General features: G+C 40.2%; 1 protein-coding gene and 1 long non-coding RNA gene across 4 annotated transcripts in view; one reads left to right on the forward strand and one right to left on the reverse strand.

The window, feature by feature from the left end:
* The window catches only part of LOC140463188 (uncharacterized), a 43,277-nt gene that overhangs the window by 106 nt on the left and 25,289 nt on the right, over positions 1-17,882 (forward strand). Inside the window, exons 2-3 of the long non-coding RNA XR_011954625.1 lie at positions 938-1,127; positions 5,720-5,850. This is a non-coding gene — a long non-coding RNA (uncharacterized lncRNA). The remainder of the gene's footprint in view (positions 1-937; positions 1,128-5,719; positions 5,851-17,882) is intronic.
* Positions 9,144-17,882, reverse strand: part of znfx1 (zinc finger, NFX1-type containing 1) — a 63,254-nt gene continuing 54,515 nt past the window's right edge. For all 3 annotated transcript variants that reach the window (XM_072556974.1, XM_072556976.1, XM_072556975.1), the window contains one exon: positions 9,144-14,114. In XM_072556974.1, the coding sequence (XP_072413075.1) occupies positions 11,673-14,114 (2,442 nt within the window). In that variant the 3' untranslated portion in view covers positions 9,144-11,672. The remainder of the gene's footprint in view (positions 14,115-17,882) is intronic.

Genomic DNA, 17,882 nt, shown 5'->3' on the forward strand with positions numbered 1-17,882 from the left:
GGCTGGTGAGGGTGAGGGTGGAGAGAAAAACTGCACGGTGGGGATTAAAAAAAATAGAAAGGAATAGGTAGTGGAGAGTGGAGGAGCTCCAAGTGGAGCATCGTATCCCGCCGCCATCTTGAGAGGGACGAGGGGTCGGGCAAGGTGATGAGGATGGGGCCAGTGCTATGTTCAGGGTGTGGGGGGTAGCCAAGAATGTTTTGATAAGTGGATTCAGAAAATCTGAAACAAAAACATTCAAATAGTGTTCGGGGGGAGAGAGAGAGAGTTTCTGTTTCCAGTTTTTGGGAATGATTCTGCTTATGCCCATTTACACCCCACTAGCCAAAAGGATATCAGAGAAAAATGGCTGCAGAATGCTTAGAGAAATGATGAATGATGCCCAAAACAGACTGGGTAAATACAACCGGGAAATCTTGCACCAAAAATCTTTACTCACTCATGAAACAGGCCATGAATGGACAGGCACAGTAAAGCAAGCCGCAGATATTATCCAGCGACAAACTCAGAAAATGAAAAAAAGCTAGACCTATATAAAAAAAACAGACAAACTTACGCAAAGTAACAACACTGACAACACAAGCATGGATAAAAAAAACTTATCTGACCGACCCCTAACAGACACTGAAAAAACCGTCTTAGTAAGAGGATTAAATTACAACTGCCAGGATGTGGACAAGAAAGATTTCTTAGCAGCATTAGAAACAACACTAAAAGAAAACCAAGTCACAGAATAAACCCAGCAAACGATCAGACAGGCAGTGGAACCAACATTAAGCAGAAAAAAGGAAGGGAACACATTCAGTACACAAGAAAGGAAAGCACTGGAAAGACTAAAAACATAAAGCCATTGTTATCCTACCTGCAGACAAAGTATGTTTGACAGTCATTCTAAACCAAAGAGACCATATTGAAAAAGTGAACGTATTACTTACAGATACCAACACGTACCAACAAGTGGTGATAGACCCGACCCCACAACTAGAGAACCAAATCACAGACCTGCTGTCTCGCTACCTGGAACACCGACTTACAGATTGGCCAGCTACACCAAAGATGAAAACACTTAGAACACTCAGGCCAGTCCATTCACTCCGCCCAAGAATTCCTGAAGACCATCAAAGACAGTAAGATAGAAGAGCATGAAATAATGGTCTCCTTTGATGTAACAGCCCTGTTTACATCAATCAACATTAACCTGGCCACAAACCCACCAACACACTAAAACAGCAGCTAATGAACTTGAAAGATCCGATACAGACAACAAACAAAACTAATGTTATTTACAAAATACCGTGCAAGGACTGTAACAAACACGACATTGGACAAACAGGCAGAAAATTAGCTACTGGATACATGAACATCAACTAGCACAAAACAACATGACCATCTCTCATGAGCATCCTTACATACCGAGGAGGAAGGACACCACTCCGACTGGGAAAACATATTTTGACTTTACCTCCCCCCTCACTGGCTTCAGCATTCAACAGAGCTCTCTCCACCATATTCTCCATCTCTGGCATTTTAAGTTCAAACTTATTTTCCCCATAACACTTAAACGCTTCTCTTTTCCAAGTCTCAACTGAATCAAGTACATTGCATTGCAGAGTATTTCAGATCATAAGCATCTGCTATATTAAAACAAAACTCTCATCACAATAGTGTTTTGCTTTTCATCTTAAAGATTTTCCGCCTCTGTTCAGTTCATACAATTTGTAATTTTGAAAACTTCTGTTGAATCCTCTTCATCTCTTCTCCAAGGAGTACAGACCCAGCTTCTCCATTTTATCCACATAGCTAAAATTCTACATCCCTGGAATCATTCTGCACCAAATCAAATGTCTTATATCCTTTATAAAGTGTGGTGCATAGGATGGAATACAATATTCCACTTGAGGCTGAACCAGAGTTTCGTACAGATTTATGATAACTTCCTTACTTTTTCACTTAACGTATTTATATATTCTAGTATTCCTCATACTTAATGAATCACTCTTTCAACATGCTCTGTTAATGTTCAAGGATTTGTACAAATATATCCCAGGATCCCTCTACTTCTGCGGTCCCTTCAGAATTGTCCCTTTTATTTTACCATACATTTCTTCAATTTTCCTACATATTTGAATGGCTTCACACTTCCACACATTAAATCCCCATGTTCCACCAACCTACTTAAATCGTCTTAATGTTTATTATTATGGAACAAAGAAAGAACAAAGAAAATTTACAGCCCAGGAACAGGCCCTTCGGCTCTCCAAGCCTGAGCCGATCCAAATGCATTGTCTAAACCTGCCGGTCAATTCCTAAGCATTTATATCCCTCTGCTCCCCACCTACTCATGCATCTGTCCAGACGCATCTTAAATGAATCTACTGTGCCTGCCTCTCCCACCTCTGCTGGCAACGCGTTCCAAACATCCATCACCCTCTGTGTGAAGTACTTACCGCGTGTATCCCCCTTAAACTTTCCACGTCTCACTTTGAAAGCATGACCTCTCGTTATTGAATCCTTCACCCTGGGTAAAAGCTTGTCCTATCCACCCTGTCTATACCCTTCATGATTTTGTAAACCTCAATCAGGTCCCCCCTCAATCTCCTTTTTTCTAGTAAAAATAAACTTAACTTACTCAACCTCTCTTCACAGCTAGCACCTTCCATACCAGACAACATCTTCGTAAACCTTCTCTGCACCCTCTCCAAAGTGTACACATCCTTTTGGTAATGTGGTGCCCAGAACTGTACACAGTATTCTAAATGCAGCCGAACCAATGTCTTGTACAATTTTAACATGACTTGCCAGCTCTTTTACTCAATACCCCTTCCGATGAAGGCAAGCATACTATATGCCTTCTTGACCACTCTATCCACCTGTGCAGCAACCTTCAGGGTACAATGGGCCTGCACTCCCAGATCTCTCTGTCCATCAACTTTGGCTCTTCCGTTCACTGTATAATTCACTCCAGAATTAGACTTGCCTAAATGCATCACCTCACATTTGTCTGGATTGAAAGCCATCTGCCACTTTTCCGCCCAACTCTCCAGTCTATCTATAGCCTCCTGTATTCTCTGACAGTGCCTTCTGCTTTCTACCACTCCACCAATCTTTGTGTCATCTACAAACTTGCTGATCATACCAACAGTGCCCTCTTCTAGATCATTTATGTATATAACAACAACAGTGGCCCCATTATTGACCCCTGTGGAACATCACTGGTCACCTTTCTCCATTTCGAGAAACTCCCTTCAACTACTACTCTCTGTTTCCTGTTGATCAACCAGTTCTTTATCCACCTAGCTAGAACACCCTGCACACCATGTGACTTCACTTTCTCCATTAGCCTACAATGGGGAACCTTATCAAACGCCTTACTGAAGTCCATGTATATGACATCAACAACTTAGTCACTTCCTTGAAGAGCTCTATCAAGTTGGTAAGGCATGATCTCCCCCGCACAAAAGCATGTTGCCCATCACCGATAAGCTCATTCCTTTCCAAGTATAAATAGATCCTATTCCTCAGTACCCTCTCCAGCAACTTCCTCACCACCGACGTCAGGCTCACTGGTCTGTAGTTACCCGGAATATCCCTACTATCCTTCTTGTACAGGGGGACAACATGAGTAACCTTCCAGTTCTCCGGCACCTCACTTGTATTTAAGGATGCCACAAAGATATCTGTCAGGGCCCCAGCTATTTCCTCTCTCATCTCCCTCAGCAACCTGGGATAGATCCCATCTGGTCCTGGGGATTTGTCCACCTTAATAACCTCTAGCATACCCAACACATCTTCCCTACTTATGCCAACGTGATCCAGACTAATTAAACTTCTGTCTCTAATCTCAAGATTCATCATGTTCCTCTCTCCAGTGAACACTGATGCAAAGTAATCATTCAGAATCTCACCCATTCTCTCAGGTTCGGCACACAGCCTTCCTTCATTATCTTTTAGTGGACCAATCCTTTCTCTAGTTACTTGCTTGCTTCTTATATAAGAATAAAATGGGATTTTCCTTAATTCTACTTGCTAAAGCTATTTTATGACCCCCTTTAGCCCACTTGATTCCTTGTTTAAGACTTGTCCTACTCTTCCGATATTCCTCCAGGGCCCGTTCTGTTCTCAGCTGCCTAGACCTTATGTACGCTTCCCCTTTTCCTCTTGGCTAGTCATACAATTTCTCCTGTCATCCATGGTTCACGAATCTTGCCCTTTCTATCCTTTTCCTTCAACAAGACATGCCTATCCTGCACTGCCGTTAATCTATCTTTGAAAGCCTCCCACATCTCAAATGTGGATTTCCCTTCAAATAGCTGTGTCCAATCCACATTTCCCAGCTCCTACCTAATTTTGATATAATTGGCCTTGGCCCAGTTTAGCACTCTTCCCTTAGGACCACTCTCTTCTTTATCTGCAAGTATTGTAAAACTCACAGAATTGTGGTCACTGTTCCCAAAGAAATCCCCCATTATCCTCCCAACCTTTTGCCCAATGTGGGAATGCACCTCAATTGCAACTGAACAATTTCCTTGATGCAAGCAGACAAGCTCATTGTTCCTCTAGAACTCTGCTGATCATCTATTACTTCAATTTTTCTTGGTTAGATCTATTCCAACCCATTAAAGTTGACGAACCATCCAAATTATTATTTTTAGTTTGGATTGACCTTTTTCATGAATGATCTCCACTTTATAATCCAACGATCAATCTCCCCTAAATGTTCCCCCATTGACACTTGATCCACTTGCCATAGAATTTCCCAGAACAAAATCCAGTCATGTGTTTTACCTAATTTGCACCAGCTAAGAACTGGTTTAGAAAATTCTCCTGATTACATGCCATAAACACTTCCCCCCTCTTCCATTTACACTACTACTGACCAAGCATTTATTAGCATAAATAATACTTTCCATTATAACTACTTTGTAGTTGTTGCATTTCTTTGTAATTCCCATGCAAGTTTGTTTCTCTATTAATCCCATGATGAGCAGAATAAACAAAGTAATTTAGTGGCTCCTTTATTGTTTCTTAGCTATAATCAACTAGATTCTATGATCCTCAAAGACATCCTCTTCTATAGCACTATAATATTATCCTTAATTAGCATTACTAACCAAGCTCCTTTCTTTCCTTCCCTACCTTTCCTAAACACCTTATCCAGAAATATTGAACACACATTTCTACGCTTCCTCAAGCCAGGTATTGCTGCAACATCTATATTCTGTTGTGACCACCAGACATTATAAGTCAGTAATTGTCTCATTTAATTCAAGACAAATTAAGTATTTTAGGATTGAAGGACTAAATGTTCCTGGACTTGTTTTAGAGATGGTGGGACTATTCTATGACGAGAGATTGAGCAGATTCTATATCTTGTATTTGCAAAGAATGCAAATTGATCTCATTGAAACCTACAAAATACTTAAAAGGATGGACAGAGTAGATGTAGGTGAGAAGTTTCCCATGCTGGAGAGTTCAGAACCACGTGCACTACTGAAAAATAAAGGTTGCCACTTAGGACTGAGATATTTTACTTTTACTTAGGACTGTGGAGATTTGTTTAACCCACAGTTTTGTGATTCTTTGGAATTCTCTACCACAGAGAACTAAAGAAGCTCAGTTAGTGAGTAAGTTTAGAAATTGATGGATTTCTGATTATCAATGGCATACAGTGTACCGTTGAAAACAAGCTAATTTATTCTGTAATTTGTTATCTCCACAGAGCAGTAGAGAACCATATGTGTACTACCTATCTACAGTATCTTGACAACATTGCCAAGCCTGGGCTAAGTGAGTGGTTTCCGACAAAGAGTCAAACTGGGGCCATTTTGGACAAGTTCCAGTTCTTGAAAGGTTAAGGAAGCCATTCAGAATGTTAGAGAAATTAAAGTAGATTTTAAAACTGCTACCTAGACATAGAAGTGAAATTCTTGTATGGGTATTATGATGCAGATATGGTATGTCAGACCATATCAGATCCATTAACATGGATTTGTAACACAGTGAAATTAAAACACTCAGTGACCCTGAAAATTGCTCAAATGTTCCTAACCAGATTTTACAAACAACTGATCTTGGACACCAAATTTATAATTAAACAAAAACTAACAATTTTTAATGAAAAAATGTAACTTTAGCAGAACACAGTTGAACTATGAACTAACTCCAATCTTCTTTAATCACCAACCTCCACTCACATACCACCATACAGTCACAGTTTACAAGATTTTTCTTTAAAACACAAGATTCATAAGTTCTGTCTGATAACCATTTTAAATGATGAATACCAAGCCTCCCTGAAATCCAGTGGTTGTAGTCAAGGCATGTAGGATTTTGCTTGAATTCTGAAGTCACTGGTCAATGTAAACAATGAGAATTTTATTGATTTCTTATAGACTGGACTTGTTTTCTCAGGACTTTTAATAAGTCGATAACTAGAGAGTAACTAGAGAGAGCAAAATGAAAAAAAACAGTTCTGCAGTTTCTAAGTCATCACTGCCTCTTCCCAAAAACCCGTCAGAGCCAGTTCTCTCCTTGTTTTCTCTTTTTCAACATTCTCTGTTGTTAGCTGGCCAGCATTGGTCCTCCCTTGATTGACCAGTTCAACATTTAACCAGCTGTCAGTTGCTGAGCATAACATCTCAGTGCCGAAATGTATACAGTGTCTTCAGTAATTAATTAACTTTCTTTCTTAGTCAGTTCCTAAAAGCAAACATCAACCTTTTGTTCTCTTCCTTTCTTTAGGGAAAAAAAAAGCTGCTTTTCAAAATTGAAGAAAAATAGCCATGGTCTCAACAATAGGCTGTCCGTAATGTTGATTTCAACAGATAAAAATTATATAATGGATATGGTCTATTCCAACATGCTAGGCTTGATAGAAAGTTGAAAGTCTTTGTCATTGAGGCGAAATATCAGAAAGGTGGATGTCAGCATTTTGGCCACAATGTTTTAAAGTGAGTGAAGTGACCAAAATGGAGCTATGTATTCAGGGATTACAAGCATCATATAGTAGTAGTTTGGTTCAATTCCAGCTTCAATCCCAAGATTGCCCACAGCTCTGATTAAGGAGCCAGAGAAGAGAAGAAAATCAATAATAAAGTAGTAGAATTTTTGGTAGGAACTGAAAGCAATTTTTTTTATTTCCAGATGTTAAAGTAGAGGAATTTCTCATTTACCTAAAGTTAGACAGGCAACTTGACACCACAGAAGTAGGTGTAACAGTGAGGGAAATGATAACATTGGGAGTTGCTTACTAATATGCAGTAATTTGTTAAGGACTGATAATATTTTTTTTTAATCATTTGTGGGATATAGGTGTTGCTGACAAATTCAGCATTTATTACCCATTCATAATTGTCCTTTATGAGGAGAGGGTAAGCCAACTTCTTCAACTGCTAAATCCCAAATGGTATTGGTACAACTAGTCCTTTTAAGGAAGAAATTTTAGGATTTGAACCAATGGTGACATATTTCAGAGTTAGGATTATGGGTGATATGGAGGAGAGATTCCAGGTGATATTTCCATGCACTTGCTGACCTGTCTTTCTGGAATCGTGTGTTTGGGAAATGTTTTGAAGAATTATCAATGTACTTTGCAGCTACTACATACTGTGGCTGAAGTGTGGGTGGGGGGACATACAAGTTGGCTCTTTTACTATTCCTGGGTGGCATCAAGGAGCTGCACTCAACCAGTCAAGCAGAGGGTAGTCCATTACACATGTAGATGAACAGGCTTTCAGATGAATCAGGTGGTGTATTACTTGTGCAGAATTCCTAGCCTCTGATATGCCTTGTATCCACAGTATGGCTGGTCTAGGTAAGCTTTAGTCAATGGCGACATTCAGAATTTGGATGTAGGTTTGCTCGCTGAGCTGGAAGGTTCATTTCCAGACATTTCGTTACCCTACTAGGTAACATCTTCAGTGGGTCTCAGGCGAACACTGTACATGATTCCTGCTTTCTATTTATATGTTTTTTTCCCCCCTCAAAACTCGCTAAGACATTCAGAATATTGTAGGTACAGAATTTAGGGCTGATAATGTTATTGAATGTCACGAGGTGGTGTAACACTTTCTACATAGAAGTAGTCAGTGCCTGACAACTGAGGCATGATTGTTATATTTTAATAATCAACCTACACCTGAAAATTGTACAAGTCTTTTTGCATTTGGTATCCAAGGAATCGTGAATAGTATTGGACATTTTATGGTCTTCAGTGGACATTACCACTTTTCACCTTATGACGAAAGGTTAGTATCTCATTTTTGAAACAGTTAAGTCTTTGGACTGTAATGAAACATATCTAATAACCAGTCATTTTCCTTTGTACTAGTTTTGGATCCAACCAGTGGAGAGTCCCCCCCCCCCGCCCCCTACCTCCAATCCCATTGACTTCAGTTTTACTAGGGCTCCTTGATATCACATTCTATCAAAAAGCTGTTTGTATATCAAGGTCAGCCATCTTTCTTCATCTCTGAAATTCAACACTTTGGCCATGTTTGGAGAAGAGCTGTAATTGGGTGATAAGCTCAGTGTCACTTGGAGAACCTAACCTAAGCATCAGTGAGCAGGTTATTGCTGAGTAAGGACCATCTGTTTATGGACCCTTCCAACACTTTTGGGGGTGATCAAGAGTAGACTGATTGGACATTGACAGGACAGGTTGGATTTGTCCTGCTTTTTGTACATAGGACATACCTGGGAAATTTTCTGTTTTGCCAGGTAGATGCCAATATCCTGTCTATGGGCATGGCTAGTTCTAGACCACAATATTCTAGCAACAGTACTGAAGACTTGTCAGGAACAATAGTCCTTGTAATATCCAGGAAGTGATTTAGTCAAATTGGATTATGATTGGCTGTAATGCTGGGGAATTCAGGAGGCCGCCGAGATGGATCATTCATTTGGTGACTCTAGTTTATGATGGTTGCAAATCCTTCAGCTTAACTTTTGCACTTAACAAATAAAAGTAGTAACAGTCTTGGATTTCACTTGGATCAATGGCTGAACTGGAATTAAATTGAAACACTAAGGAAAAGAAATCTCATTTCAACCCAAAGGGAATCAAGCCAGAGGGCGAAGTTCACTGCAGTGGTTTTCATGTTCCCACACTTATAACATATACAATATTCGCTAAAATATGTAACAAAGTCAACGTTTTGTTAGTTTATGCAGACTGTTTTATTAAATACATTTTGCCTATTAATTGGTTACATTTCATCCTTTGTCTTTAAGAACATGTAGTCTGTTAAAATGCATTGAATTTATGTTACAGACAGAACTTTAAGATTCATGGATTAATATGTACCAAAGAAACAGATATTTGATTCCTAAAATCTGTAACAAAACTAAAACTGGCAAAATTCAACAACTGATTCTATTAAAGCCACAAAAGAACTGTAATTCACAAACACAGTATAAGAAATACAGAGAACCAAATCCCCTTTTGTTCTGGAAACAAGACTAATTTGACAGAAGTTCATTATTTTTCTATACTTTTGCTTTTCTAAAATTTAATCCATACCATTTATCATGGCAACCCGGCTGCTACCTAACTGGATTACTCAGCCTGACAACAACCAACACCTTTAAAGGGATACCCATTCACTGGGTGAGTCCACACTACGATGGTAAGACCCTGGCAATTCAATTCATGCAGTTCAAAACTCTTTTTTCATTTTGTACTCGTTTTTCTTATTCACTACCTGATGCCATTCTGTGTCTGAAGATCTGCATAAGGCTCTTCTAATGTTATTGACCTTATCTGATAGATAATCCTAAGTAACACCTTGAAGACTCATAAGTATCTGCCGCTCAAGATATTTCTAATTTATCAGTTGATTTCAATTTAATTGGCCTGAAAATCCTGGGTCAAGTGTCAGGATGCATTTCATGGGAACTGCATCCAATGAGGTTCTGGGTCCAAATGGTGCTCTTTGATTTGCCTAATGTTGGCAGATAGCTGCGTTACAATGGGCATATTTCAGGCATGAGGGTGTGGAAGCAAAAAGCGTTGTTTGCTGACTGCTAGTCAGACCACAGAAGATATGGATCAGCCAAGGTCCTATAGTGCCAGTCTTATTTTACAAGTCCAGATGAGACACTCCCAGTGACAATGGTGTGTCTACGTCCTTGTTGAATTATCAGCCATCTGAGTAGAAGAAATGCTGCATCTGAACACCTCAAACTCCTCCTCATGACATGTTAAGATATGAGGGTGTGCTTGGAACAGACGGATAGATAGTGTGACTCCCCCACTCCAAAAAAAATTCACAGATCCTCAAAGTCAAGGCTGGTACTGATGTATTGGAACCAGAGGATATTTCACAGTGAATCTAGATTAAGATAGTGCCTAAAAAGACTGAAGAAATTTGGGGTCTTATTGTAACCTGTGAGTATATATCCAAATAGCCCATAATGCCAAAACCGTTCGAAATTTTAGCTCTAATCTTTTTAAAGAAAGCTATATTTCATTAATAAATTTATAAATAAAATCCTCTGCCAGAGGCACTTTGTTGTTGAACGAGATCTAGAGTGTGACAATCTAGAGTCCTCACTATTGCACCATCTCCTGCCAGGAATCTATATTAACCACAGCAGACTTTGAAGTGGAGACATTTCCTGATGTGGACTGTTTCCTCCTCAAAAGGAATCCAGTGCTGGATGTTGTTGCAGGAATACCCATCTATCAGAGATGCTAGAAGCCTGCCTGTGTGAAGGTCATTTTAACATTTATGAAAAAACTGCCTGGCATTTGACTGTTCAGGCATGATCACAACCTTTCAACACCAGCCTATTGCCTGCTGGATCAACTTCAACCAATTTGGACTGACCAAGATTATCTCAAATTATCATGCTGTGGTTCCAACTGAGAGCTTGGAAGACTGTTCAACAAAAGATTATATTGCCAAGACTACTCTTGACAATGGGATCTCTTACTTCCCCTCCTGCCCTTCTTTAAGATGATGGCTACATTTGACTGGACAGGGCTCAGTGTTTCCTGGTCGAACAGTTCTTAGTTGACTCATTGAAGTTTTAGTGGGAGAATATCTGAATGACTGCAGAGTTTAGTTTTCATGATTAATCCATTGCTTCATTTTAGCCAATGACTATTTATTTGTGATGAAGGCTGGTAAGAAGTAAAATCAAAAATACAGTTTGGTTTCTTAGCCAACTCAATAGAAGGTGCTTTAATTTTTTAACAGTAAAACTACTGAGTTTTAAGTTGCAACGGAAAAAGAAAGGCCCATTTTCATTACAAGAAAAAGTTGTTGAAGAATTGTATGGATGCTGAACTAATAATGGAGGTCCAAACATTTCGTAATTTGATTTGAGATTTGCAAGTATAAGATTGACTGCAATGCATACAAGCGTTGAAAGCAGTGTAGGGATAAAAGTATGTTTGTGCATGATTGATCATCCACCAGTGCTTAGTAGAATTGTTTTAAGATGCGTTATATATGAATTTAAACCAAAAAGGTGCCACACTACAATTGAACCATAATCATTTCTTTTTGTATTAGTAAGGACAAAACAAAAAATGCAGCCACTCAGAAATTAAGTCTGCTGTCCAAATGATGCGACATGATTTTCAGTATTCAGCTAGAGCTACCAAAATATCAATGTAAACAATACGAGATCTTTTTCTCACCAATGATTCACTGCATAGGAGTCAATTATAAAAATCTTCTAAGCTCTTCAAAATTCAACATATTGTTTGCAACATCTGACCAGGCAGAATGGCGAGCACCATCCATTTCTGAAGCCACTTGGTTGCTACGCTCCAAAGTATGGTTTCTGCCCCCTATTGCTGCATCACAATCTGGACATTTTGCACTTTCCATTGCACCTCCACATTCTGTGATAACATAGACGTGTCCATTTGGGCACTTATACCAGTGACCTTGACGAAGGCCCATTGCCTTCACTATCATCACTCTCTCCTTCTCAGATATAGCAAGACCGGTGTCAGGTAAAATTGACTTCAGTCGTTCCATTTGCTTTTTAACAAATATCTCATTATCTTCTGTGAACCTTTTTGTGCTTTCAAGAATCATTTGCACAGATGCAATATCATCTTGCGTTGAAGAATCTAACTTCTTACCTGATGCCAAAGTACACCGAATATAAAGGTCAGAAAGATATGTTAGCCTCTGAATTTCATTTTGCAGGTCAGTAAGCTCTTGTTCCGTGAATCTTCCTCTGGGTCTATCTACCCATTTCAGACATTCAAGCAACTTCGTTTTGAATTTCATTTTCATCTGAAAATTTAGTCTTTCCTCTTGATGTGTAAGTTCAGCAAGTCTAGAGAGAAATGCAATTTTATTTTCTACCATACTCAAACCCTGTAGTGGCAGAGGGTTCTGTAGTACATGCGCTAAGTCTTTATTTTGTTTAGGAAGCTGTTCAGCTATTATAGAGTGCCTCCTGAGTTCTAATTCTAACTGTTTTCTAACTTCGTTATTTTTCTCTGCATCTCCTTGGACAAGCTTCTTCACTTTTTCAATTTCACCAAGACTGTTCTTTATTATCGCCCCATAGCGAAGATTCTTCCTGATGGGCATTCGACACTTCGGACATTCCTTTAGCTTTATGGCTGTCTTAGTATCTTCTTGCTCCTGTTTCATATAATGGTCAAAAGCAGTCACCTCGAAAATATGGCTGCAGTCTTCGAGCTGAACGAATCTCGCATCAGGCTCATCTTCATTCCCAAAGAAAATTTCAGTGAGCTCAGCATGGTGGCATACACGACACAACTTGGGGCAAGGCTCACCACAGAGCCCAACACATGGGTGCTTACATTTAAGGAATTTTTTGCAAGGCTTGTTACAAGGTGGCCTGTCACATGGTTCTGAACAGAGCTTATGACACTTATAGTGCTGACAGACCCACTCACAAGGCTCCACACAAGGAGTACACAGCTCCCCACACTTCCTGCTACATTTACTGTGCTTGCATACATTTTCACAGCGTCGCTGGCATGGAGGGCATTCTTTTGTGCAAGGTTCCAAACACTCGTGTGAACATATTAGTAACCGTCTGCAAGGCTGCTTGCAACTTTCATGAAAGCGGCCTTCGTAGCAATGATGACAAGATCCTGGACACTGGTGGCCACAGTCGAGAAGCATTTTGCATTTTTCTTTGCAAGGAACGCATGTTCCAATCTTTGTAGCTTCTTTGATGCAACAGTCAATTTCCTGGACATGATTACATTTCAGGGTTATTGACACTTTTCTGGTGCACATTGCGCATTCTTCGCCACAAGCTGCAGCACATTTATGGCCACAGTGCAGGATTTTGGAACATGGTTCTTTACACACGAAGTCTCCTGGCTTCATAGAACAAGGCACCTTTTGCAAGTGTCCACACTGTGGAATCACTTTATCCACCTTTACTTGGCACTTGCCACATTTCTCGTAGCAGGACTTTGCACACCTATGTCCGTCCTCACAAAGTACTTTCTGGCATGGTTTTAAACAATTAAATTGCTTGTGTTCCATATCATACGGATGACATGCTCTAGTACAAACATGACCACAGTCTAGTCTGTATGCACAAGGTAAGCTGCAGCCTCCCTCAGGTACTTTGTTGAAATCTTCTGCTTTGGACACAAGCGTCATAGTTTTAGGGTGATTCTGACAGGTCAACATCAGTGAGGGACCGATATTGGCCTTTTCATGCAGGGTGTGCATGATCTTGCTCCAAAGAGGAACATTTGCCAGAATGCTCATGTTTCCTATGCAATAAAGACCTTTCTTGGCCCGAGAGAGAGCAACACAAACCCTGTTTGCTATTTGCAAGAATCCAACTTTGCCTGACTTATTACTTCTCACAAGTGAAAGCAGAATAATGTCGTTCTCCTCCCCCTGGTATTTGTCGACCACATGGACTTTCACACCAGCAAATTTCTTGGATGGCATCATCTTGCGCAAAGTGAAGAGCTGTCCTGTATATGTGGTAAGGATAGTAATCTGAGAGGGTGCGTAATCCTGACAGATCAGATAGTGACACAAGGCTACAACAAAGGCAGCTTCGTGCAGATTCTGATGACTCTTCCCATCCTGGATTTCCTCTTCAGGGTAATTGTGTTCCACAAAAAACAGGTTTGAAGACACTCCCTGTTGATGAATTATGGGAATGACGAGAGAGAGTTAAATAAAAATGCAAAGAAAATGTCAATGCAACAAATTCCACAGCTGACTAAAATTGCCTTATGCAGAACACATAATAAATTGATATAGATGGACTGGATGTATCTATGTTGCTGAGAAATTACAAAAATCTTCTTTGAAATTCCCCATTTAAAATGGAACTGGCACGGAAGCCTGGTATTCCTTTGTAAGAGGCTTGCGGCCTTTAATTTTGAAACCCTTCAGATTATTACAGATACAATGACCATTTTCATAAGTGAAATTAAATAGTACAGGCTATGTCACTGTACACATTACATCTCAGATATATATTAGTAACATTAAGCACTTCAATTCAGTCGTGTACTAGTGGTAAGGGGAAAAGCTGATTTGTTCTAGCTTGAATGCATTTGAAATTGTGTCCAGATCAGCCTCAGTCTGAGATTTTATCATCTGAGTTATCGGCAGCCTATGTTATTCAGGCTGTTTCTTTAAACAGAGTCAGCAGGATCAATTCAAGCATATTCATTACAAAGTTGGAGATTTTAAGCTACGTTTGTTATTTTAGTGTCTAAGGTGGGAAGTCTCTATACTCACAACCTTTATTCCTTTATCCTAATGCACTCTGTCCATTTCACAGATACTAAATTTCACAACCTTGATGCCATCCACATCTTTGCTGCTCATTTAACTTTTATCAAGTTTGGTCCACCTCTCACACATGTTTGCTAACCAATATTGGCCTTTGGTTAAGCTAAGCTTCTATTTTTAAAATTCTTATCCTTGTTGTCAAATCTCGACAAGGCCTCAACAGTCCCTCGCTCTGTAACCTCCTCCATAGTGTCTGTCTGTGCTCCTCTAATTCTGTCCTCTTGAGCAGCCTTAATTTATGGCTAAATTTTAAGTTGCACATTTTCTAAGCGAGCGTGTTCCAAAATGTGGATCAGAAACCCGAAAGGGGTCCAGAGCGTCGACTTTGGGATTGTGAGTTCTGAAGCCACAATGGCTGAAGCGGATCTCTATCCTTCTCCCCCCACTACTTTCAAAGGTCTTCTCCTCCCACCCCCCGCCTGTTTGTCATAGTTCACAACACTCAAACCTCAAAGTGGGGTCACAATTGGAAAGCACAGGAACATAGGAAAATAGGCACAGGAGTAGGCAATTCAGGCCATTGAGCTTTCTCTGTTATTCAATATCATCATAGTCGATCTAACAACACAATGTCTGTTACTCATTCTAATCCATATGTCACTGGTAATCAGAAATATATCAATCTTACCTTAAAAATACTCAAACATTGAGCTTCCAAGTGTTCTGTGACAGAGATTTCTAAAGGATCACAACCCACTGAGTAAAAAGAAAACCTTCTTACCTTGGATCTAAATGGGAACCCATTTATTTTTAACTTGTGTTTCCTGGTTCTCAACTTCCCAACCTATGGGAACATCTTACCTATATCTACCCTATCTACTCCTTTAAGTATTTTGGAGGTTTTAATGAGATCACCTCTTATTCTTCGAAATATTATTGAGTGAATCCTGTGAGTATAAAGGCAGTAGGAGTATACTTAAGAGGGAAATCAGGAAAGCCAGCAGAATCCAAAGGGATTTTATAAATACATTAAGGACAAAAGGCTAACTAGGGAGAGAATAGGGCCCCTCAAAAGATAGCAACGGCAGCCTATTTGTGGAACCCCAGGAGATGGGGGGGGGGGGGGGGGGGGGGGGATACAAAACAAGTATTTTGCATCAGTGTTTACTGTTGGGAAGAGCGTGGAAGATATAGAATGTGGGGAAGTAGATGGTGACATCTTAAAAAATGGACATTTTACATAGGTGATGGTGCTGGATATCTTAAAATGCATAAAAGTGGATAAATCTCCAGGACCTGATCAGGTGTACCCTAGAACTCCTTAGGAAGCTAGGAAAGTGATTGCTAGGCCCCTTGCTGAGATATTTGTATCATTAATAGTCACAGGTGAGGTGCTGTAACACTAGAGGTTGGCTAACGTCGTGCCACTATTTCAGAAAGGTGGTAAGGAAAAGCCAGCGAACTATAGACTGGTGAGTCTGACATCGGTGGTGGGCAAGTTGTTGGACAGAAACCTGAGGGACAGGATTTACATCTATTTGGAAAGGCAAAGACTGATTAGGGATAGTCAACATGGCTTCGTACATAGGAAATCATATCTCAAGAACTTAATAGAGTTTTTGGCAGAAGTAATGAAGAGGACTGATGAGGGCAGAGCGTTAAAAGTGATTTATATGGACTTCAGTAAGGCATTCAACAAGATTCCTCATGGTAGACTGGTTAGCAAGGTTAGATCTCATGGAATACAGGGAGAACTAACCATTTGGATACAGAACTGGCTTGAAAGAAGAAGACAGAGGGTAGTGGTGGAGGGTTGCCTTTCAGACTGAAGGCCTGTGACCAGTGGTGTGCCATAAGGATCGGTGCTGGGTCCACTGCTTTTCGTCATTTATGTATGTGATTCGGATGTGAACTTGGGAGGTATAGTTACTAAGTTTGCAGATGACACCAAAATGGGAGGTGTAGAGAACAGTGAAGATGATTAACTCGGAGTACACCGGGATCTGATCAGATGGGCCAATGGTCTAAGGAGTGGCAAATGGAGTTTAATTGAAAGAAATGTGAGGTGCTGCACTTTGGAATGTTTGAAATGGCAAATCAGAGCAGGACTTAATTGTTGCTGAACAAAGAGACCTTGGAGTACAGGTTCATAGTTCCTTGAAAGTGGAGTCATGGGTAGATAGGATAGTGAAGGCGGCATTTGGTATACTTTCCTTTATTGGACAGAGCATTAAGTATAGGAGTTGAGTGGTCATGTTGCGGCTTGACAGGTCATTGGTTTGGTCACTTTTGGAATATTGTGTGTAATTCTGGTCTCCCTCCTATTGAAAGGATGTTGTGAAACTTGAAATGGTTCAGAAAGATTTACAAGGATGTTTCCAGGGTTGGTGGATTTGAGCTATTGGGAGAAGCTGAACAGGCTGGGGCTGTTTTCGTTGGAGTGTTGGAGGCTGAGGGGTGATCTTAGGGAGGTTTAAAAATTCATGAGGGGATTGGATAAATAGACAAAGTCTTTTCCCTGGGGTGGGGAGTCCAGAACTAGAGGACACAGGTTTAGGGTGAGGGGAAAGATATAAAGGGACCTAAGAAGCAACTTTTTCATGCAGAGGGTGGTGCATGTCTGGAATGAGGTGCCAGAGGAAGTGGTGGAGGCTGGTACAATTACAACATTTAAAAGACATCTGGATGGGTATATGAATTGGAAGGGTTTGGAGGGATACGGGCCAAGTGCTGGCAATTTGGACTAGATTAGTTTAGAATATCTGGTTGGCGTGGACGGGTTGGACTGAAGGGTCTGTTTCCATGCTGTACATCTCTATGAGTCTATGATTCTAATACAGTTGGACCTTGCCCAATCTTCCTCTGAGAACAGTTCCATCATCCCAGGAGCAGGTTGTGTAAACCTTCATTGCATTCTCTCCGCAACAATAATATTCATCCTGAGATAAGGAGACCAGAATTGCCCACAGTGCTCCAGGTGCAGTGTAACCAAGCTGCTAGACGACTGAAGCAAGACTTCACTACTTCTGGATCCAAGTTTTTTTTTGCACGAAAGGCTAGCATTCTATTAGTCTTCCTGATAGTTTGCTGTACGTGCATGTTCGCCTTCAGTGACTTAACAACTAGGATACAAGGATGTACTTTTGTATATCCGAAATTTCTAAC

This window comes from Chiloscyllium punctatum, chromosome 37, assembly GCF_047496795.1.
Source record: "Chiloscyllium punctatum isolate Juve2018m chromosome 37, sChiPun1.3, whole genome shotgun sequence".
Lineage (NCBI taxonomy): Eukaryota > Metazoa > Chordata > Chondrichthyes > Orectolobiformes > Hemiscylliidae > Chiloscyllium > Chiloscyllium punctatum.